Source organism: Miniopterus natalensis, chromosome 1 (assembly GCF_054644295.1).
Source record: "Miniopterus natalensis isolate mMinNat1 chromosome 1, mMinNat1.hap1, whole genome shotgun sequence".
NCBI classification, from domain to species: Eukaryota; Metazoa; Chordata; class Mammalia; order Chiroptera; family Miniopteridae; genus Miniopterus; species Miniopterus natalensis.
Window position 1 is genome coordinate 57,173,003 of NC_142081.1, and position 24,882 is coordinate 57,197,884.

Consider the following 24,882-nt stretch of genomic DNA (forward strand, 5'->3'; position numbering starts at 1 on the left):
CAGTTTCACATAATGGTCTTCACTGTCTCAGGCCTGCTGGAGGCAGTTTCTAGAATTGAATGAATTGTTTAGTTCCTTTATTTACTTTGAGCAATGGCCCTGAGTTTTTTAATTAATTAAACTTGCAATGAATGTCTTAATAAATATCTCCTTTGTAAAGCTACCTAATTACTCTTTTTAAGGAACAAAAAAAACCAAATTCTTTTTTTGTCATTATTTAAGAGAAGATGGACCTGGAGTGTGATTACTCTGGTCAACTAATAACAGAATCAGAGAGTCTGGGCAATAACAGGACGTGAGATCATTTACACAGAGGGAAACAGGCTCAGTGAGGGGAATGACTTGCCCAAGAGATTGAAATCAGAATGTGCCCTCCCTCACTCCCATCACTTCCCTTCTGCCCCAAACTCCCTGCTCAAAGCTGAGCACAGACTTTTTTCTTTGGAAGGACATCCTCAGGGCACATATCTTATACCCATCACTTCCCATCCAGGAAAGAGAGAGGAAGGAGAAGGCAGGTCATGACAGCCAAGACGAAAGTCTGACCGAGAAGCTTAAAGAGCACAGATACAGGGGAAAGGCAGCAGCCGGCAGAGGTCTGGGCAGCTCCCCACCCACCTCCTAGACCAGAGCTCCCAGAGGCCAGGGGACGAAGTGCTCTGGAGCAGACTGCCACCCAGAGCAGAATGAGGTGAGAAGGAAGCTCTTTCTCTGAATTAGGTCTGGTAACTGTGAGCTTTACTTTCTGATGATCTAGTTTATGGCAAAAGTGCCATGATTTTGAGCTACTTAGCCATTGAAAATAAACCAGGATTCCAACCAGGATTGGGTACCAGCCCACTGTCATGAAAGGCAGAATTTGAGAACCTGGCAGGAAGGAACAGAGTTTCTCCTTGGTATTTTACTGACAAGCCTAATGCTCTGAAGTTGGTACACTTGGTATGTGAAAACGTGAGAGCTGAATAAAAGTGAGAATTGTGCTGACAGAGCTGTGTTGTGGTGGAGTTCAAATATCCACTTTTCTCCCCCTATCCCAGCAGTCTTTGCTCCAAGAGCTGGTAGTACCAACAGGTGCTGGAGGAGGGCTGATCTAGTCCATTTATCCCCACACCATCAACACCAGCAGCATCTTGGAACTTGTTAGAAATGCAAATTAAGGCCTGCCCCAGACCCAGTGAACCAGATACTCTAGGAGAGGGACCCAGCACTTGTTGGGTCCTTCTAGGTGATATGATACAGACTCAAGTTTGAGAACCACTGGTCCAGAGCATGATGTGTTTCTGAATTTGTTGTTTATTAAGGAAACTCTACTGTCAAGTGAGCTAGCCATCTGCCTCCTACCTTGCCTCTCCTCCCTGTCCCCATCCACCACTGGGACATAGAGTCCCTATTGGGAAATTCGAGATTTGTCCTACTGCTTTCGCAGGCCTCAGCATTTGTGCAGTAAACCATCTCTCCACCATCTGGCTCCTGGCCCCAGCTGCCTCACTTCTCTCCACGGACTCTCAGTTTTGTTGTTCTAGTGAGGTTATTTCCACCTGTGCTGTGAAGAGAAGCATTTGTGACTGTGGCTTTGTGCTATTAGTGGGACCACAGACCAAGAGTCAGGCCCTGGAACCTGACCTCAGAGTTCTATCTGCTATAATGAGGGACTTCTCAAGAGAGGCCCTGGCTATGCTGCTCAGGAGAAGCAATGAGAATGACCTGTTGGTCCTAGCGAGGGATTCCAACAGCTGAGTGACTGGGTGAGCTCTGGGGAACTTGGGACTCTGATCAGAGCCATAGGCTCAACTTGTCCATCCGTTTATCTGCCAATACTATGGGCAGTAGCCTAAGGATTCCAGGGAGAGGAATTTGAGACTAGAGTTAGCTCCCATAACTTTAATACCAGAAAGAACCAATTATGTTTTTTTGAGAGAGACTGAAGCTCTAGGTTAATTTAATGAAATACATTTTGCCAAATGCTTTTATCTTTTTCTAAATGCCAAGGCATTAAAAGGTATAGTGTCTGTTGGAACTGTATTGTTATCTCTTCCTCCGCCTCACTCAACTCTTCCTTCTGGAGTGTTAGGAACACATCAAGGGAATATCATAAGAATCTCTGCCTTTGTCTCTGGTGCTGAGTAGAAGCTGCCAGGCCTCTGAGGGGGTTGGTTTGATGACATATATTTAATATTTTCTACTCTTCCAACCTAGTCTGGGGAAAATAGCCTTGGGGTATGGAGAAGATGCCAATCTGTTCTTTAAGAGCTCTTTAGGGCAGTTTCCAAATGGTTGCCATCTCCATAAGCATAGGCGGACGTGTACCAGTGCCTACCCAAGTGTTCTTGTCTAGAGAGGATTAGCTTCTGTTCTTTGAGTGCACAGTCTCTTTGCTAAGGCCTTGTCATGTTCAAGTCCATTCAGCCTGAAGGAAGAGGTCACAGGAGGCAGAGGAAGTTGGTAGAAAAAATACACAGGGTTTTTAATGTATTTTATGTCTCTTGTTTTGAGCCTCACAATCATCCTTTGAAAGATGTAGTATTAGTCTTATTTTATAGATGAGGAAACGGAAGCTCAGACAGATTAAGGTATGTTACCTGAATCTTTATACTCAGGTCTGAGGTCACAAGCTAAGACGTGGCAGAGCAGAGTTTCACTCCAACCCTAGTCCTCATCCTCAATGCCTTCGCCTTCCCTGAGCCCTCCCCCTCTCTGCTCTCTCTGCCTCCACCTCAGCTTCTGGGGGACATGAGTGACCCAACAGGATAGTTGAAAAGGAGATTGCACCAGGACTCAAAAATCCTGACCTGTTTCATTTATGGGATGTGTCCAGCCCAGAATCTATCACATTTGTTGGTGCTGATCTGTAAACAGCTTTCTGCTGAGGGGGGGGGAATTGGGGGAACAGCTACAGGGTTATGAGAAAGTGAGGATGCTGAGCTTGCCATATTTCCCCTGACCAAGGCCACTCCTTACAACTCCAGAAATTCCCAGATTTGCCCAATAACATGTACATTTGCCCTTTGGGTGGTAGGAGGAGGCACTAAAATGAATTGGGAGCAAGACGTATTTACCCCAAAGTTGTGGACTTTCTTCACAAGTTATCTGAAGCTACATTGTATGAGAGGCATAGCTGTATGAAACAATTGTGTGTGTATGAGAGGGGGAACTATGCACTTCTCACAATACAAAGTAATGAGTTTTTCCCTATCCTTGCTGAGTTTTCAGTAGTTCTGCAGCTGTGACATGACAAGTCCACTGAGATATTTAATACTGGCTGGAAAAATAGAACCAAAATATACTCAACCAATAGCAAGAAACAGTGATGCTTCTGAGAGTCACCTTACTGTAAAAGTGGCCTCTCCCTGGGAAATAGGGACCAGTTTGCTTTTTGTCAGGACCAGCTCAGGTTTTTTTCTTTCCAGACACAAGGAATCCACATAGGAATGGGGCACTGTGGCTCTTGAAGCACCACCATTGACATCTCAATAAGTCTGCCCTCTCATTAGCCCTGCTCTTACAAGCTATACAACAGCAGGTTTGAAGGTTTTGTTCAGAGGGTCTTAATTGCCCTTGTTGAGTCTGGTTTGAGCCATCTGTGCTGACAGAACACTCAGTCCTCCCTCCCATGACATTTACTTGCACACAGACTGGATGTGTTTTCCCCGCCCCATGTGCATGCAATGTGGTGATGAGCTAAGTGAGTCCTCTGACCCGAGCAAGGACTGCCAACGGGGCTTCCTAAGGCACCACGCCTGGCATCTGAACCTACAGATAGCTATTTGCATCATGAAAATCACTGGACTCCCTCAATTGGCATGTAGACTGGGGAGTATTGGTGCAAGAGGTTGCTGCCTTTATTAAGGATTAGGTCAGTGGCTGCAGGAGACTAGGTAGCACTGTTCCCCTCTCCCTCTGAACTCTGACTTCCTTCCACAGGGGTGGAGCCTCTCCCCCAGGAGCCACCTGGCCCCACAGAGCCTCCTGGTTCTATAGCCTAGATGCCAAGTGCCTGCATGGGCCCTGTCCTTCCAGCCTAACTGAGCTCTGGAGTCCATCTCCTCTGAAAGTAGGGAGCAGAAGGCATGGCCTTGCTGCACTTGGCGTAACCTGCTGTGGAAGGTGCTTGGCCACATTTCTCCCTGGAATGAACTTCCCCATCTTCTCCCAGAGTGAGCTTTTTAGCTGCAGCCTCAGCTGTTCCTGGGCAGATTTTGTTGGTTTAGGACTCTGCAAGAAAAGTGGGCTCCTGGGCCAGGAGCTCAGCAGGAGTTTTCTCCCATCAAAGAAAATGTAAATTAGTGTGGAAGGTGCTGAGGTTAAAAAATCTGGGGCCCTGCTGTTAGCATTTGTGCCCCTTGTCTTCCCTCTGCCTGGGGAAGCTGGGCTGGGTGTAGCGTGCAAACACAGAGGTGGGACTGCACCGCAGTAATTGATTCACACTTTTTGGCTCAGTATGCTCAAGCCATGGCCCTGAGAAGATGCGCTAATGTGGCTGTTCTTCTGTGACATTAAAGTGCTTTTACACAGCATCTGCTCCTGAGCCTGGCAGATGTCGCACACACATGCCCTTAGAGGACCCTGAGAAGGAAAGCAAGGAAGTCAGTGGTCTACAAGACATTTAAATATAAAGTTAAGCTAGGATAGAGGCAGACATGCCATCCCAGTCCTGGTGTCTAGTCCTTCCTGTCAGGCCTCTGAGGACAGGACAGCTTGTTCAGCTCTTGCCCTCTCCTCTAGGCCCCCATCCTGGTGAGGCCTTTTTGTACCCTGGACTCTTGTGATTTTGGACTGCAGGTGCACACTGTCCCCTGCCCTCCATCTCAGCTCTGCCTTCTCTAAACCGTGGCCAGCTCCCCTTTAATAGCATGTGGCCTGGGAGCTGAGAAAGTTGGGCTCACTCTTGCCCTGTTCAAGACTCATGTAGTCTGCTCTTAAATTTGGCTTGCCTCTCCAGCCAGTGTGGCTCAATGTTTGAGCATCAACCCATGACCCAGGAGGTCACAGTTCAATTCCCCGTCAGGGCACATGCCCTGGTTTGGGGCTCGATCTCCAGTAGGGGGCGTGGCAGTGGGCAGCCGATCAATGACCCTCTCTCATCAATGATGTTCCTATCTCTCCTTTCCTTTTTCTGAAATCAGTAAAAACATATTTTTAAATATTGGCCTGCCTCACAGGGAAGCTGGATTGAATCAGGTGGGGCCTAATGAGTGTGTGTTGTGGGGGGCTTTCTGCATGTTAGCCCATCTGGTCAGGATGCACCCGGCCAGCGTCCCTGGGATTGACCCCATGATTGGTTCAAATAAAACCACTTCTGCCCCAGGGTATTGATTATGAGGCAGAAAATGCAATGAACCTTGACTACTTTAGGTCACTGGCCCAAGCCTGCTTACTGCCCGCTGCCTCAGTCCCTTCCCTGAAGAATGGACAGGCCATGGAGAACCAGAACCAGGTGCCCAGGGAGGAGCGAGAATATGAACTCTCCCAGCCTCAGTTACGGAATGATTCTGAGGGGCTCACAAACCGTCCTGTACACCATACAGGGAGAGGAAATGGGTCGACTTATATGCACTTTCATAGTTGTCTTATATGCGCTATTATTTTCATATGTGGGTACTATTGTGGTTCATAAAATACAAATTTATTTTCTAATGGGTGCTTAAGTTATTTTGACTCAACAATGACTTTGGGAAGAGAATAATCTCAGAGGTTTAGCTGGATTTGGGTGCTCTGCCTCAGCTTGCTTGTCTTGAAGATAAACATCCTCAGGCCTAGAGCCCTGACATTGTGACTAAACAGTAATCACCTGTCAACACTAGTGCCTGTTTCTCCAGAGTAATCAATGGCACAGCATTCGGCACACAGCACAGGGGTTAGCCACAGCGCGAGGGCCACAACAGGCAAAGGGAAGAGAAAATACAATTCACTTGACTTTGCCATCCAACAAAGAAAAGACTGGCTGCCACAGAATATCCCAGAAAGCCTTAGACTTAGGACAGGGAGACTACAGAGAGGAAATTCTAGGATACTGCCAGCATCTGGAAGTGCAAGGGGACCCACAAGCCAGGAAGTTTAAAATTCCTAGACTCTTGCTCCTGCTTGTCCTGGGAGCCCAGCATGGTGGTTCAGCTGAATGTCACTCCCCCCCCCCCAAGGCTGCCTTAGGTCCCCCACCAGCCCAGCCACAGACGTGAGTGCTCCAATAGAGGGGCAGCTCGTGGCCTTCCGAAGGTGCCACATCAGAGCTCTGAGTTGAGTCTGCCTTTGTGTTTCTGCTGGGAATGTAAACACAGAATTCTGCCCTAACAAGAAGCTCTTTCCTACCTCCCTGTTGCTCCCCTCACTGCCCTCCCTCCAGCCTTGGAGAAACAACAAAGGAAGATGCTTCTCTTCATTAGTCTACACAAGAGCCTTCAGCTCAGACCATGCATCTTCCACTGGTAAATGGGAACCCAAGGGAACTGTCACTTCATGGTAGGGAGCTGCCGTTTCACCAGATGCTGAGAAATAACAAGAAAAAGATGCGGTTTTTTACTGATATAGGGAATGTGTAATGGGATATGTCTTTTTTCATAACTACCTGAAGAGAAAGCCAGGCTTCCTTTTCTTCCTATGAGGTGGGAGCCCCACAAGTGTGATTGAGCTACCAGCCCATGAGAGTGAGTTGTTTTTATGGAAGACATGATTCTGATGAAAAGCCATGTGATTTCTCTGACCCAGAAGCACCTTTTCCCCACACCTACCCCATGCTCCTACTAATACGGTTGTTGTATGGAAGGAAGCTAATTTCTTCGGCCATTAAAACTCACCCAGCTGGTCACAGTGTAGTAGCCAGCTTGGTGCAAAGTAAAATTTGTAGAGAAAAATGTTCACAATATGCAAGTGCCTTTTAATATTCCATATCAGTTGCTCTGAGAAGGAGATCATGCTGCTCTCCTTGGGGGGGCGGGGGGGGTGGACATGCCACTTGAGGTAGAGTTCAACATAGCTCCCCTGCTCCCAGGAGAACCTTAACAATGAGTTTAAGCTCTTCCCACACGCTGGGGCATCAGTAAGGAAATAGTTGGCAGCCCCTGCCCAAAATGACATCTGTTGATGGAAACCTTTGAAAGACCTGGTTTGTGGCCCACCACCTAGAAGTCTCAGGGTGACTCCTAGCAAGTCTCTGTCCTGAAAGTAGCTCTTTCTGGTGGGAGAACAAAGGTGGGAGGAGATTGGGCCCACAACCTCAGGATTATGTTGTGAGAGGGAGCGTGGGGCCAGCCAAAGAGGGGGGTGCCTACATGGCACCACCTTCCTCAGTTGAGCTGTCCACCCACTCACTCATCCTCCCAACCCTTCAAGAATAAGCTGCTTAGGATATTTGCTGAGAGGTGTGATATCCTGCCCTAGTTCTCCTTGGATACTATAGGGCGAGCCAGCAGAAGGGGAAGAGGTTAGGTGTCAACCTTTCATGGAGCAGGGCCAGGCCCTTCTGTAATTACCCATGGCCTTGGCCCAGGTGAGATGCTTTGGATCTTATAAGACAACCTCGATTTGAATGCAGAATTAGGCTCAGCCACTAGAGATGATGATCTCCGCTGCGGAGACCACTGGGGACAGGCCCAAGGATCAGTGCCTTGCAGAGCTCCAGATGTCTTGACAGTTTCCTGCAAGTCATTCTCCTCCCAGCTCATCCCAGATACCCAGGCAGGTCCCTGAAGGAGAAGGTTATAGGTTTAGAAATTGCCTAATTTCCTCACATTTTGTGAAAACTTTTAGCTAACCCCCTACCTCCTATTCATTTAATCATTCGTTTATTCAACAAATAATTATTGAGGACCTACTTGCCATATGCCAGGCCCTGAGCTACGTTCTGGGGGAGGGCTCCTGCCCTTAAGAAAATTATAGCCTAGAAAGGGAGCAGACAAACAAATAAATAAGTAAACAAATGAACAGGATAATTACAAATTACTGTCAGTGCCATGAAGGAAATAAACAGGATAAATGAGATAGAAAGTAGCTGGGAGGAGCTGTTCTGTAGGGAGGACCCCTCTGCAGAGAGGACATTTAAGCAGAAACCTCAAGGGCAGGAGTGGCCGTAAGAAGAGCTGGAGGAAGAGTGTGCCAGGTAGAGGGAGTATGAAGATGCAGAGGCAGAAAATCCTTGGAGCATTCAGAAACAGAGGCCATGCCAAAGAGCAGTGAGGAGAGTGATTTGGGGTGAGTTCAAAGAAGGGGCAGGAGCCAGGTAGTGTTCGGCCTTGGAGGCTGTGATCAGAATTTGGATTTTATCCTGAGAGCAATGGGGAGCCACTGATTGTGTAAAGCAAGAGTGGTGATGTAATTAAAGATCACTGTGGACTCACTGCCACCTTGTTTGTAATAGATCAGAATCAAATCCCATCCATGTGGAGCTGGGTAAAGAAATTTAGGTTTATTCTGGTGGTAATGCAGCAGTTAAAAACTGTGAGGCTCATCCATCCATACTGCTACAGAAGGATTTGCAAAATACCCTAAATGGGGAAAAATCCCAAGAAACAGTATGCTGCCAATGTATTTTTAAAAGAGGAGATGTATATGTATAGAGACTTGCCTATAATGTAATATAAGGGTACAGAAAAACCTGGGGAGGGGAACTGAGGCACAGGGAAGGAAAGGTTCTTGGGCTCCTTTCAGGTGCTAAAGCCTCAGAATTCCAGAGAATATCTAATGCCTCACAAATAGAGGACATAGTTATGGATAGGTGCCCCTTTCATATCCTCATGCAGTGGTTACGAATGATTTTTAATGACCATCAACACGAAATTCCACTGAAGAAGCCCTCTCGTTTCTCAAGGGAGCTTTCTTTCTTTGCAGAGAGATGCCAAAGGCCAGTACCTGTTTGACCTTCTTTGCCACCACCTGAACCTACTTGAGAAAGACTATTTTGGGATCCGCTTTGTGGACCCAGATAAGCAGCGGGTAAGTCAATATTTAAAGCACAAATGAAGGAGAAGTTTGGCCAGTAAGCCTACCACCCATCTTCAAAGTTTAGCCTCAGGAGCCAGGGACCAACCAGACCCTGAGGTTGGGCGTCATCTCTTTAAGTTGTATCATGAGACCTGGAAGACACCTCAGCAAAGTTCACCCAGTGTGCTCATCGTTTTACAGATGCTGAAATGCAGCCTGGAGAGCTGACGTGATTTGCCTAGTTTCCCCGTCGGAGGCAGAGCAGCCAGGCTGGTGGTGTGGTCTCAGAGCCCAGGTCACAGGCTGACCCTCTCCTACCCTCTTTCTAGTAAATGGGCTGAGCCACACTGTTCTGGTTAGGAAGGGCCTCACCTGAGGCGCCACAACACCCAATCTGAGCAGGGCAAAGAGAGCCGAACTGACACGGGCCTTTCGGGGCCTTGCAAATCCTGCAATTCTTTTCTGCTCTACGCAGTATGGGCGGCTCTACAGATAAAGGGCACTGACAAGGGCTGTGACATTCCTGACGGGTAGAGGAACAAGTCCGCTATCCCCAGACCCCTGCTCACCTCTCCAGCTTCACCTCCCCTGACCTTTCTCCTTCTTGCTGTGGCCCAGCCAGACTGTTCCATGGCTTCCAGACATGTCATCCTTCTCTCTCTCTCTAGAGCCTTCACCTACACAGTTCCCCCTGCCTGGAATATCTCTTCTCCACACTCTACACTCTTCCTCACTTCTCCACACTCTACACTCTTCTGGCTAATGCCTTCTCACACAGAAGGTCTTAGCTTAGACTTTTGCTTCTTCCAGAAGTCTTCCCCAGCCCCCACTCTGAATAAGGGGCCCTCCTGTGTGCCCCATGTGCCCTGTATTGCCCTTGTCATGGCCCTCAGCCCACCAGGCTGCGATTGCCTGTAAATGTGAGTCCCGTGAGGGCATACACACTATCTTATTCATGACTGTATCCCGTGGAGCTAGCACAGGGCCTGGAATATAGTGGGTATTTAGTAGGTATTTGCTGAAGGAGTGATGAGTGGGTGAGTTTATGGCTAGTGGTGCCATATTCCCCCCTCCGCTTGCCCAGGTGGCCCACTAGCAAACACCTGCAGTTTTTGCAATGCTGTCCATCAGCCCTTTGCTCTCTGTGGGGATGTACTCTCTGGCATCCCCACCAAAGTGGGGCAGTATACAGAAGCATTAGGGCCTCAGCGTCTCCCTTCCCTTCACCCCTGCCCACCACCCAGTCTTGTCTACTACCCTCCAAAAACATGATCACCATGAATCCTAGGGGGCCCCCTTTCATGGGTCCACTAAATTTCTTCACAGCTGCACGCATGGGCTTCATCTCTTTCGCCACTAGGGCACCTTGGAGGGAGCCCCGGAGGGTGCAGCCTCCTGGCAGTGGCCAGGGCCACAGGAAACGAATGAATGGGTGCTCCCCTCACCATGCGCGTCAGGTGCTGTTTTGTTCTTTGATGCTCTGAGCCAGAGATTTTCAACCTTTTTCATCTCATGGCACATAGAAACTAATTACTAAAATTCCGTGGCACACCAAAAAATATATTTTTAGCTGCTCTGACAAAAAAAAATTATGTATAATTTTGATTCATTCACACGGAACTGCTATTGTTGTGTTGGCTGTTGTCATTTTTTTATTTGACAATCTAAAGGAAAAGAGGTCAGTGCCCCTGATTAAATGGTCAAGTATTTCAGGTTTTAAAAATTCTTGCAGCACACGGGTTGAAAATCGCTGCTCTGAACCATTGTGTCTCCAGGTCCCATTTAGGGTTTTATGCTAAACACATGAACTTTCAAAAAGAATCAGAATGATCCCTTTACTCTGACAAGCCCTGTCCCACTTTGCTGACATGTTTCATTTCTCCTGGCTCAGCAGAATTTTGAGCATCACCAGTGTTTGGAAAGTACATTGAGGTCAGCCCCTCACCCTACAAAGGCTCCACTGTCTTGACATAATTACTGTCCTTAGCTCTGGGCCTCAGTATAAGTCTCCAGAAAGTGCCACGACACCAAGCAGCTACGTGTCCTCATGCCCTGTCAGTGTCCATTCACTGTATGCTGATGGGCTGTTTCTACAAAGGGGTCCTTTGTTGCTGATTTGTTCATTCTTTCGGCCTGAGCTGCCTCTCCTTGAGGAGGAAGGCCAGTTACCCTGAGGTCTGCATCTCCCAAAGAGAGCAGCATCTGAAGAAGAAAGGGCCCAGTGTGTCCTGCTTATTCTTTTGAAGTTTGAGAGTAAGAGAGCGTGTGGAGGTGGTGAGGATTAAAGGCAGAAGGAGACAGAGAAAGGTAAGGAAATGGGGAAAAGAGAAATAAACTTTCATGGAGTAGCTACCGTGGGCCAGGCTCTGCACTGAGCACAAAGTTAACTGATGACTATTGAACACAGAGTTGTATCAGGCACTAAACTGTGAGCTTCACAAATGCTATTTAATTCTTGCCACAAATTATATTATCCATCTCCAGATTAGTAAATAAAATCTCAAACAGGTTCAGTAACTGGCCCAAGGCAGGTGGCAAAGCCTGTCTCCACTTCAGACCTGTCTTACCGAGAGCCTGTGTGGTTTCTAAGGTCCCATGTTAAATTCATACCTGAGGGCCTCTGTTTTTGTGATTCTTCGTCTTTATTGAGGGGTTAAGGAGAGCAGGGAGGCTCAAGAGGGTCCTTGAGAGCTGTGGGGAAATGGACCTGTAAAGAATTGTCATCCTAGATCTACTGATTCATGGTACAGATGGAGGAGGTAGGATCCCAGCTCCCCAGAGTGTGAGGCTTTAAAATAAACCTCCCCTCCTGGGGCACCAGGCGGTCTGCACCCAGCGCTCACATCCATCTCCTCACTGCTGCTCTGCAGGGGTCTCCGTGGGGTCTGGGAACTCTCCTGATCCCTCTCGGAGGAGCTGCCCTCATGTCACCCTCTCCCTCGTTCCTGGCTCAGCTTCTCCTTTCAAGGTGGGGATACCCTTTCAAGCCTCTAGAGCCTGAATATTCTGCCACATTGGCCCATTGCCCAAAGACAGGAACAAACTCCCCCCTCTGAGTCGTCTCCTCCTCACCACTCTTCCTCAAACCCATGTTATCAGTTTCCTAGTGACTCTAGGACCCAGATTCAGCCAGGCAGGCACAAAAGGTAACTCTGGCCATCACCATATTCTTGGCATCCTTTCAAGATTTCTCTTCCAGACCCTTAAAATCTCTTGGACAAGCTGTGACCACTTTCTACTCCCTTCCCACCCGCTCCTGACCTCCGCCAGCCTCACTCCTTTCTTCATCTCCCACTCCAGGACAAACCAAAGTCCTCTAGCCAGCTTCTTGCCAAGGGGAATGGCCTCTGTATCTTCACCTCCATCTCGCTTCTGCTGATAAAGGATCTCATGAGTCATTCCTCATAGTTTCTAACTTTATTTACTTTAGTCTGTCACCGGAATGTCTAGGGGTGTCCTGTTTACTGAGTCCCAGACACTTGCGAGTTCTCCCTGTGCGAAGTTCTAGTGTACTCTGAACAGATGGGCCTCCTCTACCTGCACCTGCACGGCCTGCAAACCCAGTTGTTTCCATGCAATTTCATCTCTTGCCTTTGCTCCCTGTGAAGCCAAGCCGCGGTGGGCCGTGTAATGTGAGAAGGACCTCTTAACCACATTGAGTGGCTATAATGAGTTGCTAGCCTCGTGGGAACTCAGATCAGAGGAAGCAAGAGAGCAGAATGTCAGCCCAGATTATCCATGTGGAGCTGACGAGAGAACTGGCTCTTAGTGGGTCCATTAACTGCATGACCCACAGCCCAGCCCAGAAGGTGAGAGCTGAGAATCGAGGTGGCCAGAATGCTGTCTGCGTGGCCCTGGCTGGTTTCCTGCAAAGGGAGGACTCTGCCAAGATGTTACACTAAATGGAAGTAGCCAGAAAAGAGGGAGGTGAGGGCCTGGTTTGTTCATCCCTTCGATAGTTGCATACTGAACACGGTGCTGGGCACGGGCAATACAGTGCAAACAAGATAGTTTTCTGCCCTCACAGAGCTCATGACTAATGGTTTTAAGCTACTTCCAGATAACCAAACCCAAATAAGAAGTTCTAGCTCTCTGCAAATTGTCAAGGTTGCTGATTAGCATAAAAGCTACAAACATCAATAATGCATTTATAAAGCATCCATGTAGAAATGGCAAACAGATATAGAATGGTCTCATTTCTTCCTTTCCCAAACATAAGTACCATGGGGGAAATGTATTGCTACTATGTCCTCCCTCCATGAAATTCCAAGGGACACAGAATACGATCCTACACATCGGCTGTGGCTAGTTATCTTGTGAGACAGACTTTAAACATCCCTGGATGCTAAGGAATCCTGAGTGCGTATCTGTCACACAGGGTTTGGCAATCTGTGTTACTCAAACAGAGATGGAAGATACACCAGCCATCCCTGCCTTCTCACCATTCATGAAATCCTATCTGTCAGTACTTTCTAGAGCTGCTACCAATAGCCTCTGTCCCCCTGCCAAAGAAAATGCTGGCGTGTAGCACAAACACATACAACCCATTAAAGTCAGTATTTCCCTACTTAAGCCAGGTGGGGCTCAGCCCCCATCACACACGCGTACATTTACTTGTGCCTGCTGGTACGCCAGAAACATGGCTCAGAATGTTGGCACCCTACGGTGAGAGGTGGCCTTGCCAGGGAAGCCCAGAAATGGCATCTGAAGCTGGAACTCTTTCCCCCTTCACAGCTGGTTCCCTGGGGAACTTTTCAGAAAATCCTATCACTCTCTACTCTCCAAGCCTACATATCACAAGCTTTGGGGCTGCTTTCACCCTGGGCTACAATCTGTCTGGTTATTTAAATTGGGTTAAACAAGTTATATTTGACACTGCTTCTCATTAGGGTTTTCTTGTTCTGCGTTCTCTGTTTCAGCATTGGTTGGAGTTTACGAAGTCCGTGGTGAAGCAGTTGAGATGTAAGTATGCTCTAAGAAAAGACTCAAGCCCTGTCCCTGGGGAGGGTGGGGTGAAACCTCCCACTTGCAATGAGTCTTGGTAATTTTCCACTGTTCTGAGTATACTTTGCCCTAAACGTCCGAGGATTTTCTTCTGAGGGTTCAGAGGCCCATGCATCCTGGTGGGGAGGGGAGCCCAGTCATCTCTGGGCCAGAGGATCTTCCCTGATGGGCTACTCTTCTTCTCTGCAGCCCAGCCTCCATTCACCATGTGTTTCCGTGTGAAGTTTTACCCTGCAGACCCTGCTGCCCTAAAGGAAGAAATAACCAGGTGAGACTAGACATACCTCCCTCAGCCACTAAGACCTACTGGGGAGGACAGGAGAGAGGGACTATAACCCCTCAGATCCTCTAGTTTGGAAGCTCCTAACTCTTAGAGACAAAGAATTCTTCCTAAATATAACTTTACTTCTGTATTTCATTCCCACATGCTTTCCTTCCTCACCCATCAGTAGAATTGGAACAGAAGGAGCTTGTTCCTTCAGGAAGTGTGAACACTGCATCCTGAACTGGTGCTCCTCAGAGGGAGCTGGAGTAACTAATGAATCAAATGCATGTTTTTCTTTTACCTGTGATGTGGCCACAGTAGATGTTTTGGGGAGAGTTTTCTGGCTGTTTTGGGGGGAGATTAAAATAGACTCCAGTGACCTAACGTACTTGGGAAATGCCAAAGCATGACACTGAAGAACCAGCTGGGAAATACTGAGGGTTTAAAATCAAGTGGGTGAATGCCAGTGTGCTGATGGATCAGGTCCATGATGAACTCTCATTGTGGGCACTGTGTTCTGCAGACAGCAGACGGCTGTAGGGAACAGAGCCGATCTCTCCCGGCACCTCTTGAGGATGAGACAGAACCTCTGTGCCCACAGCCGTCCTGTAAGAGGGTCAGTGAATAGGAGCTTCCAGCTTCTCCAGGGTTTTGTGTATCAGAGCCAAATTCACTCTAAAATATTGCCTTGGAGATTTAGGAAGTCTATGTAACAGGCATCCTTAATTTTTATACTAGAAAGATCTAATGTTGACATAAGCAAAACCTTGATGTTACCTTGTGGAGGGTGGGGCCCCAGGTGAAGCGGTCACGCCAGGGAATCCTGGAGCCGAGGAAGAAACAGCTCTGCCAGCTCCCTCCCTCCCTAAAAGCTTCGAGACAGCAAAGACTGGAGTGAGGCCGGTACCAGTCATATGGACTGTTGGTCCTATAAGGCTTCGAGATTTACTTCTAGATCCTGCCCTGCTTGAGAAAATCCAAAACAAAAGGAAAGAGGAGGGAAGGAAAGGAAGGATGTGGAATTATTTTCACTTCATGTTTTGAAGAGCGCGCCACGACCTTTACATCCGGTAAAAGGATCAGAAGTTTCTTGGAGAAGGAAAATGAGGAAATGGGGAGAGAAGAGGGTGAGAAACAGGAACAAGGAGTGCAAAGGAAGCACAGAGGTGGGACAGGGAGAGAAAGTGGCTCCTTCACACGGATCTGGTGGAGGGTGCGGCACCCGGACCTGGTCAGATCAGGGCGGCTGTCTGCTCCGGGTGCACGGAGTGCTGTGCACCCACCTCCTTTGAAACACGGAGGGCGAGGAGGGGTGTAGTTGGAACCAAACCTCATGCTCCTTACTGGACATAGAAGCTACAGGCTCTGCTCATCCGCATGGAAGTGGATCTGGCTCCCCACTTTGCTTCTAAAAACCAAGCTCATCCATATTAATAAGCAATCATGTAGAGTCAGACAGGACAGTGAAGGTAGAACTACTATGTTTAACAGCTTAAACAGAGAGGAGTTTTGGCAAAGCACTAGCCTGCCTTGCTCATTATCTCTAGAGTGTTTGCTTTAGCTCTGAGCACATCTCTCCTCTCCCCTCCCTTCTTCTTCCTCTCCCACTCTCTCTCCCTCTGTCTTTCTGTTGAAAGAGGTGATGATGCCAGGCCACACCCAGAAGTCCATGCTCCTGTCCACATGTCAGAGCAAATCTAACACATCTTTGCTGAGAACCTGGCACCTCGCCTCTTAACAGCACACATCAGGATCGCCTGGTCTGCACCTCACCCACCGACAGTGGGACAAGAGGGATTGGTTGATACAACCCAGTGAGAGCACCACAGGCCCATGGCTTTCTGATTTGATTAAAGGACAAAAATATATGGTGCTCTTGGCCCTTAGGAGGAGCTCTTAACACACTTTTCTAAATCAAATGTCACTGCCTAATATTAATGTACAGACCCAACTACCCAAGAAGCAGCATAGACCCGAGAGCTCAGATCCTATTTGTCACTTCTTAATTATGTGGCCTTGGACATAAGATATTTAACCTCTCTGACCTTCATAAAATGAGGATAGTGATAGCTACCTCATAGAATTGTTGATATTTAACCTCTCTGACCTTCATAAAATGAGGATAGTGATAGCTACCTCATAGAATTGTTGAGAGGATTAACACTATACACGGTCTTGTACTTCTTAATACATGCTCCACCCATGAGCCTCTCACCGAGCAGAGGCTCGATGCCTGTTTACTGCCAGATTGGTTACATGGTCCACGGACCCTAAGGGCTCTGCTTATGGGGCCCAAGTATAGCTAGCTCTGGCTTTTCTTTGTTTATGTGAAAGACACTTCTTTGCTGATCATCCCCTCACCTGTTCTGTCCCCTTTCCCTGCCAGCAAGAGTCCTAACACTTCAGCAGCGAACTTTTGAGAAGTCAGAGAGAAAGCCATCTTGGGTAATCACCCAAGTCCTGGTCAGCACAGCAGGGGGAACATGCCAGGCCTCTCAGCAAGTCAGCAGGCTCCAAGGACACTGACAAGTGTGTGAGCTCCTCCCCATCTGCATGCATTTGTGCTGACCATCCTCAACTGCTCTCCTCCTCTCTCCATCTCTCCAGCTTTTCGTCCCTAGAATGCAATTTCCAAGCGTTGTCAGGACTGTGAGTCACAGGGTGCCTGCCCCCCCTCCCTGAGGCATTCGTTAGAGGCCTTAGAATTAGCTGCGTCTTCTTTCTCCTCCACATCCCTGCTGATCTTAAAAGAGCAGGTCCCTGCCCCAGCCTTACTCAATACCCATAATTCATTCCTGGCTTAGAGCCCTCCACACCACTTTCCTGCCAAACTAATTTAGCTGTCAGTGTGTTTTTTCCTAGCAATATTGGTCCTAAATTTCACCACCGTCTCAGCTATTCCCATAAAGCCAGGCTGAGAGGAGGGGATGAAGTAGGGAATAAAGAACTGTGCTTCATTTTATCTCCTGGACTCTTCCCAGATGATAAATTTAGTGGCCAAATCCTGATTAATCTCTTTTGTCATTTTTTAAAGTAATAAATAGATTTTCTTGTCTGAGCTGGAGACAAGGCAGAGAAAATGGGGATTAGGCACCAGATTTAGCTTTTAACAGGGACTGCAGGTGTATGAACTCTTTGGAAAGATCGAGTAATAGAAGGAAACTGAGTACAAAGGGGGCCCCACCTTCTAAGGAAGCAAACTGCATGACACAAGTTTGAGCAGGTGCTCTAAAAAAAATGTTAATAGAATGAGCAAATATATGCATGAATGAATGGGGTTTTCAGGTTATTTATTCCTTCAGTGAATATCACTTGAGCCCAGCTTAGGCTAAGATGGGTTGGCAAACTTTGTCTATAAAAGGCCAGATAGTAAGTATTTTAGGCTTTGTGGCCATGTGGTCTCTGTCACAACTACTCATCTCTGCCATTGTAGAGCAAAAGCAGCTATGGACACAGTATACAAAGAAACAAGCTTGTCTGTGTTCTAATAAAATTGTATTTTATTTCATTGGAAACTATGGCAGCAAGCTGTAGTCTGCTGACCCTGGGTTAAGGAATCAAAAAGAATTCAAAGCTCTAGCCTGTTTGGCTCAGTGGTTAGAGCGTTGGCCCAAGGGCATGTACCTTGGTTGTAGGCTCAATCCCTGGCCCTGGTCAAGGCCTGTGCAGGAGGCAACCAATCAATGTGTTTCTCACATCAATGTTTCTCTCTCTCCCTTCTCCCTCCCTTTCTCTTTCTCTCTCTCCCTCCCTCTCTTTCCCCCTCCCTCCCTTCCACCCTCTCTGAAAAGCAATGGAAAAAATATACTCTCATGAGGATTTTTAAAAAGGGGGGAGTGCTCCAAAAACCCTGGGTTCAAATCCCAGGTTTTTCTTTACCTAGCTACGTGACAAGGCAAGCAACAATATCTCTGATCATTCAGTGTCCTCACCCGTGAGACAGGGATTAAAAACCAGTAGTCACCCCATAGTCACCTCATTGTTGTGAGAATTAAATGAGAGCATGTGTGGCCTTGGCCAGTGTGGCTCCGTTGGTTGGAGCATCACCCCATACACCAAAAGGCCGCGGGCTCAATTCCTGGTTAGGGCACATACCCAGGTTGTGGGTTTGATACCCAGTCGGGACGCATGTGGGAGGCAACCGATCAGTGTTACACTCACATTGATGTTTCTCTCTCCCTCTCCCTTCCTCTCTCTCAAATCAATAAAAGCATGTACTCGAGTGAGAATTAAAAAGAGAGGGCGTGTGTGTTAAACAGTACAATGTGTAGCACGCAGCATGCACTCAGTAAATCATTAGTATTGTTTTGTTATTTGTCATCTCTTTCTCCCACTGGAATGTCCCTGCTGGACTCCCAGCGCCTGTGCGCTGCCTACACGTGTAAGTGCTGAGAACTAGAAGGCTGGACGGCCCTGGGAGGGGGGTGAGCAGGCGAGCTAGGCACAGGGTAGATGGGCCCTCTAGAATATTAAAAGTAAATAAAACGTGTCTCTGACTCCAAGGAGCTTGCAGTCTAGTATGGGAGAGGAAGACATACTAAGCATGATTTTACTTAGGAAAAAGGATGTTGGAAAACAGAGGAAGACAGAGGCAACGAAGGAAAGGTGGGTTTCTTCTGGAAGGAACTCTTCAGGAGCCTCCAGTGCTTTCTAAGGTTCAGAACCTTTAATTCTGGAAATATCTGTGGATTCATCCCCACCCTTTGGTATCAGAAAGCATATGCCAAAGCCAGTACCTTGAAGAGATGTACATGTTACAGAAAATCTCAGGTTTTCCTTGTTCGTCTTTTAGGCTTTCACTTATTCATTCCCCCATCAATATAGGACAACACAGGCATTAAAAATGGAGGTGAGGTACCCGACCAGTGTGGCTCAGCTGGTTGGAGCATCGTCCTGTCCATCAAAGGTGGCAGGTTTGATTCCTAGTCAGGGCACATACCCAGGCTGTGGGTTCCATCCCCAGTTGGGGTGCATACAGGAGGCAACCAATCAGTGTTTCTCTCTCACACTGATGTTTCTCTCTCCCCCTCCCTTCCCCTCTCTAAGATCAATTTAAAAAAAAAAAAAAAAAAATGGAGGCGAGGTAAGGCCTCCTGCAGCCAAAAGGAAATAGGCAAAGTTTACCCCAAAAAAAAGTGTCCTAAAGGAACAAGCTTGTCTTCAGTCTGGTCTAAAGCTAATTTCTTGTTTGGTTCCAATGAGGATTTCTTTCTGATGACAGAGTTCTCCTGACTTCATTTAGGAGCCCCCTCGCTCTAACCTGATAATTAACTGAATTACCAGAGGTGTAGAAGCAGCACTGGGCCCTGAGTCAGGAGGCCTTCTTGATTCTGGTCACTGTGTCTCCTCAGACAAGTCACTCTACATCTCTGGACTTCTACTTCCTCAGCTACAAAAGAGAGAATTGGGCTCTAGTAACTCCCATTCTGAGGTTCTGGAATTGGGCTACCCAACTAGTCTGCTCATCAGGAGCTGGCTGGGCTGGGTGGCCCCAGTAAGCTGATCCCTTGCCTGGCAACACAATGGCCCTGGTGGCAGTGCCTCTGGAAACACGATAGTCTTCCTTAGGCCCCTGTGTGGCAGGAGAGAACATGCCAGGGTCTCTTGAGAGTAGGCCTAAGGATGCTATGAATCATGTGGGATATATTTTCATGACAAACACCACCAAGTCATTGGTGCCTCCTTGAATGAACAAAACATGAAGTTTGATGGAAGGCACTGTAGCAGAAGAGGAAGGGGGACCCTAGTGCAAGTCTCTACCTTGAAGCCGCCAGTTCATTCTTTCATGAGCTCAACTCTTCTTGTCCTCTAAAAACTGTGGCTTGTTTCTTTAGGATGTTGACTTGCCCGTCCTTCTCGCTCTTCTTCCAGTTGCTGTACCATTGCCTATGTTCCCATGGCCTTACCCTTGACCTCCCTGTAGCTGTCCTACCTCCAAAAGTCTGAAGAAACCCCGCCCCACAGTGGAAAGCCTGTTTCCTTTCCAGCTCACATGAGGCCCCTGTCAAGCATCCATCAATAAAGATGCCTGTTAAAGACAAGTGGTTCTCAGTGTGAGGAAGGCAAAGAGGGCTCTAGAGGGGCTTTTTCAAACCCAGGAGCACTCATACACATATAGATTCTCACATGCTCCCCTGGGAATGTTGTCTTAACCACCACATTGAGAATCACTTTCCAGAGCCTTACTGCCCCTTTGATACATCTTCAATCCAGTATGTGCTGTCCCTGAATTCTGAACACAGATAAGGAGGGAGGTGTGAGAGGAGAGATCAGTGAGCAAGGGGCAAAAGGTTTGCTTCCACATCCCACCAATGCCTGTGGAAGGTGGGAGTTGGAACAGTGAGAGGCAGAGAAGCCTTTTCCCCTCCCCCTCCGTTCCCTTCCTCTCTTCCTCTCCCTCTCCCACACACCGGGTGGCATTTCGCTGTGGGAAGCAGTGAAGACAAGCTGGATTTGGTAGATCCGTCTTAATTTTTCACTCTGCGTGGTTCCTTTTTCCTTCAGCTTTTCTTGGCAAACATTGGGTCAGAGTGGGATAGGTGATGGTGACTGAGGTGAGGAGGGGAGCTCTTATGAACTTCCAGACTGTAACACCCACTTTCCCTTTGTTTTGAGGAGGGAAGTCCATCCCGATGTGGTTAGAAGGATGCTTATGCTTAATCTATATACAAATCACCTGGGGATCTTGTTAAAATGATTCAGTAGGTCTAGGATGGGCCTCATATTCCCCATTTCCAACAAGCTCCCAGATGCTGCTGCTATGGGGGCCACACTTGGAGGAGGAGTAGCAAGACCTTAGGAGAGAAGAGGTTTGCTTGCTCCTTGATTTCTGTTTGTTAATTACTGGAATCACCCAGCCCAAGGTTCTCAGTCACCTGCTGGCACCCCTCCCCACCCCAGAGTTGCACTGTCAGTGGTCCTCTTTCTCAAGCATTTTCACATGACAAGTGAGCCTGGAATCCTGTTTCATTCTTCAGCCTGAAAACAGAAGCAGTGGAAACTTCTAGTTATCTAAGGAGGACCCAATGTCTTTTTCGATAGAATTTAAGGGAATATTACTACATGTCCATTATTCCTCTAGGGGTGCTGCAGTTATCTATGGCTGTCCAACAAAGTACCACAAAACTTAAGCTAACAAACATGTACCATCTCTTAGTTTCTGTAAGTCAGGAGCTCCGAGCAGCTTAGCTGGGGGGTTCTGGCTCAGAGTCTCTCAGGGGACTGCAGGCATCTGAAGGCTTGACTGGAGGATTCATGTCCAAGACGGTGTACTCATGTGGCTGTTGGCAGAAAGTGTCAGTTCCTAGCTGGCTGTTGACAAAAGACCTCAGCTCCTCACCGCATGGACCTTCTAAAGGGGTGCTTGAGTGCCCTCAAGCAGGATGAAAGATCCAAGGGGAAGAGAGAAAAGGGGGAAGGTGCAGTGGCCCTGTGACCTGGTCTCAAAGGTCAGACTCTACCCTCTGCTCTACTCTGTTTGTTAGGAGCAAGTCACTAAGACCAGCCCACACTCACAGGGAGGGGATTATGCTCTGCCTCTGGGGATGAGTGTCAAAGAATTTATGGACATATTTTTAAACCACCACAGATGTCCCCCCGTCCAGGGAGCCACTGTGGTAGGTGACTCACCTAAGTTTGCTACCCCTGGCTTTTGCTCTTCCAAGGGTACCAGCGAGGTTATGAACATTGGAGACCACACTCCTGGGCTGACATTTTCAAAGTGGAAAGTCAGCAATTCCATTCCACTGTGACAGGGTCCACCGACTGCTTGTGAAGCTGTGAAGCAGTGATAGTGCCGGGAGGGCAGTGTAGCAGTGATGAAGAGCCAGCCTCAGGAGTCTAACTGTCCTGAATTTGAATCCTGGCTCTGCCCCTTACCAGTTGTGTACCCTGGTGAAATCATTTGAGCTTCAGTTTCTTTATCTTAAAAAGAAACATAATGTACCACCTATCTCAAAGTGTTGAGTGAGAATTAGACGAGATGCTGCATGTAAAGTGCAGAGCCCTTGGGCTGGCAGACGGAGCATTCAGTACACACCAGTTGCTACTGGCCCTTGCTCTTGATATTCTGTCTCCACCTGAGGTGAAAGCTTCCTGTACCTGAAGAAAATGCTAGCCACAGGTTTCCGTGCTTCCTTCACCTGGCCTCTTCTCACACCTTATTCAAATTTCGAGATGCCTGGCTGATCTCTGCCAGTGACTGAAGGCTGTTCCACAGACGGACAGATTCTCCAGACAAGGCAAGGCAGAGCTCCTCCCTGGGCTCGTTCCCTCCACCACCGTCTGCCTCTTAGGAAGGAACATCAGCCAGAGTCCAAGGCGGAGAGAGGCCCAGTCGGGCCCTCCCTTCCAACATAGGTTTCTTTTTTAGTGCTGAATCCATCTGGGCCGGCTCCTCCCAAAGCCCAGCGCTGGGGGGACAATGTTTTTACCAGGAAGCGCCATTTCTGTTTTGACCTACAGAAAAAAACTGACAGGTTGTTTTGAATTGAACCTCAAATCAGTTCAGGGCAAAGTACTAGAAAGAGTCTTCAGGGAAATGGAGAATATATTTGTTCTGTGGTATGTTTTGAGATTTTTAAATGTAGTAAAAGTGTCCTGACAGAGTTTTTGTCTTTAAAGCAATCAAAGGAATCCCTTATATTTCACTGTGTTTTCTCTCCAGGTATTTAGTCTTCCTGCAGATCAAAAGGGATCTCTACCACGGGCGCCTGCTCTGCAAAACGTCAGATGCCGCCTTGTTAGCAGCTTATATCCTTCAAGGTAATGACTTTTGACAGGATAAATTTGCTTTTCATGCTAACTGCTGATTACATTATTTCGCTTACCACAGATGACACTTCTTATATAGACACAGATATATCTAACGTGAAGCGGAGTCCGATGAGAGGGTTTTGCCTCGACTCCCCAGATGCCGAAAGCTCTGGCCACTCAACCCTGCACTGCACCCAAGGTCTTTGTGCCAGCCCCTCAAGTCTCTCTCACTGTGTTTGGGGTCCCTGCATCCGTGGGTGATGAAGTTACTGAGACTCTGGAGAGTCATCTGAATCCACTTTTCCTTTCATGCGAATCTCAGAGACATGAAGCATCTTGGAATTCTGGTCCCTATTTCAGGGCCCTTTCTGTTCAGGGCCCTCAGAGTTGAAAGTGTTTCCAAGTAACAAACACATTTCCTAACATGCTAATAAGGTAGAGTTGAGTCTGTACCCAGCTGGTGCCCAGACTGGGTTTTGTTTTGGGGTTTTTTTGCGCAAAAACAGTGGGAAAGGTAAGCATTCTTCATAAATAATCCCTCCTCCTCTCGTGAAATGCAAGGGACTTCTAAGTGCCACTTCCTAGACTTGTTTTAGCCCTTAGGCCTAAGACTGTCACTGGATTGTTTTGGACCATAGCACTAAAATCATGAAGTTTCCATCAAAGAATCTGAACTTTTAATTGGAAATCTGTGAAAGCCAGGAAGCTACTTTATGAAGAGAACCTGGAAAATCCTTGCCAAATAGAAACTAAAATTCTTCTGGCAGGAGAAATATCACAGCTGTGTTAAGAATGTAAAAGTCAGCCCATTACAACTTTGCCTTCTGAGACTCCTATTTTTAAAAATCACCTAAACAGGAAGGTACTTGGCAACCCCAAGGTACCCAAAGAGGCCCCTTTCATTTTTAAAAGAGAACCTGGTTTGATGTAAGTGAAATTTTAAACTCTAGTCTTTCCTTCAGTTTAGCCTGACAACCATATTGAAATTTAATTTTTTTTTTTCTTTAAGGAAATTGATGTCCAACATTGATGTTTTCCATTTGGAGCCTTCTAAATAAAATCATAATAAATGACTCCATGGCTCAAGGTCACTCCAGACTTTAGACCCAGGGATGCCTTTAGCCTCTTGCTTAAGAATAGAAATTCCCAAGTATTTGTAAAGCATAATATTCATCTGTGAGCAGAGGGCATATCTTCCCCTTAATATTCACTTATCCCTCCAGATTTCTCTCTACACTAGTTGTGGTTCTCACTAGGGAAGGAGAAAGGGCAACCACAAAGCAGCTAGAACTTCTTAACATCCTTCCTCTTCACATCTCCATGATGTTTCTGTGAAGTACTTCCCATGGAGAAAGCTAGGTTCCCACCTCAGAACACCTTGTGGAGAGCACCATGGGCTCACCTCTACCCCTGCCCCCAAAGATCGCTAAGATCAGAGATCTTACCAGCATTAGCAATGGACCCCCTGCAGGGAGCTGAGGAGTCAGCCTTGGGACCTGGTGCTGCTGATCTCAATGGCACTTTCTGGTTACAGCCAGTATTCCCTGCTCTGCTGTCCTCTCCAGGGGGCCTGGTACCTGCTCAGCCCTCAAGAATATTTATTCAAATTTATTCACTTGATTTCATTTGATTTGGACTGAGAGTTGGCTTCATAGTTTGGATCATGGCTCATTCATCAATTTGCTATGTCCCTGCTAAAATCCTCAAAGCAAGATTTCTGACCTGACTCAGGCCCAAGAGGTTCTGTCTTCCTGATCAAGCTCACAGTGTCCTGTTGCTACAAAGAGCGTTGCTCCCAGGCCTTCTTCTCATAACTGAATGGATGAGGGCCATGGTGTAGACCTCTGCTCTTTCATTGCAAATTTACTCTTGAGCACAGGGTCAGCTCTACTATCTCTCTGCTTAGACACCAACCCAGTATGCACATCTGGGAGAACAAATGTGGA

The 24,882-nt window shown here is 47.5% G+C and overlaps 1 protein-coding gene across 1 annotated transcript in view; it reads left to right on the forward strand.

Annotated features, from left to right (window-relative positions):
* FRMD5 (FERM domain containing 5) overlaps positions 1 to 24,882 on the forward strand; it is a 250,336-nt gene that overhangs the window by 200,931 nt on the left and 24,523 nt on the right. The window contains exons 2-5 of the mRNA XM_016211480.2: positions 8,821 to 8,925; positions 13,833 to 13,875; positions 14,107 to 14,185; positions 22,848 to 22,945. Of these exons, the coding sequence (XP_016066966.1) occupies positions 8,821 to 8,925; positions 13,833 to 13,875; positions 14,107 to 14,185; positions 22,848 to 22,945 (325 nt within the window). The remainder of the gene's footprint in view (positions 1 to 8,820; positions 8,926 to 13,832; positions 13,876 to 14,106; positions 14,186 to 22,847; positions 22,946 to 24,882) is intronic.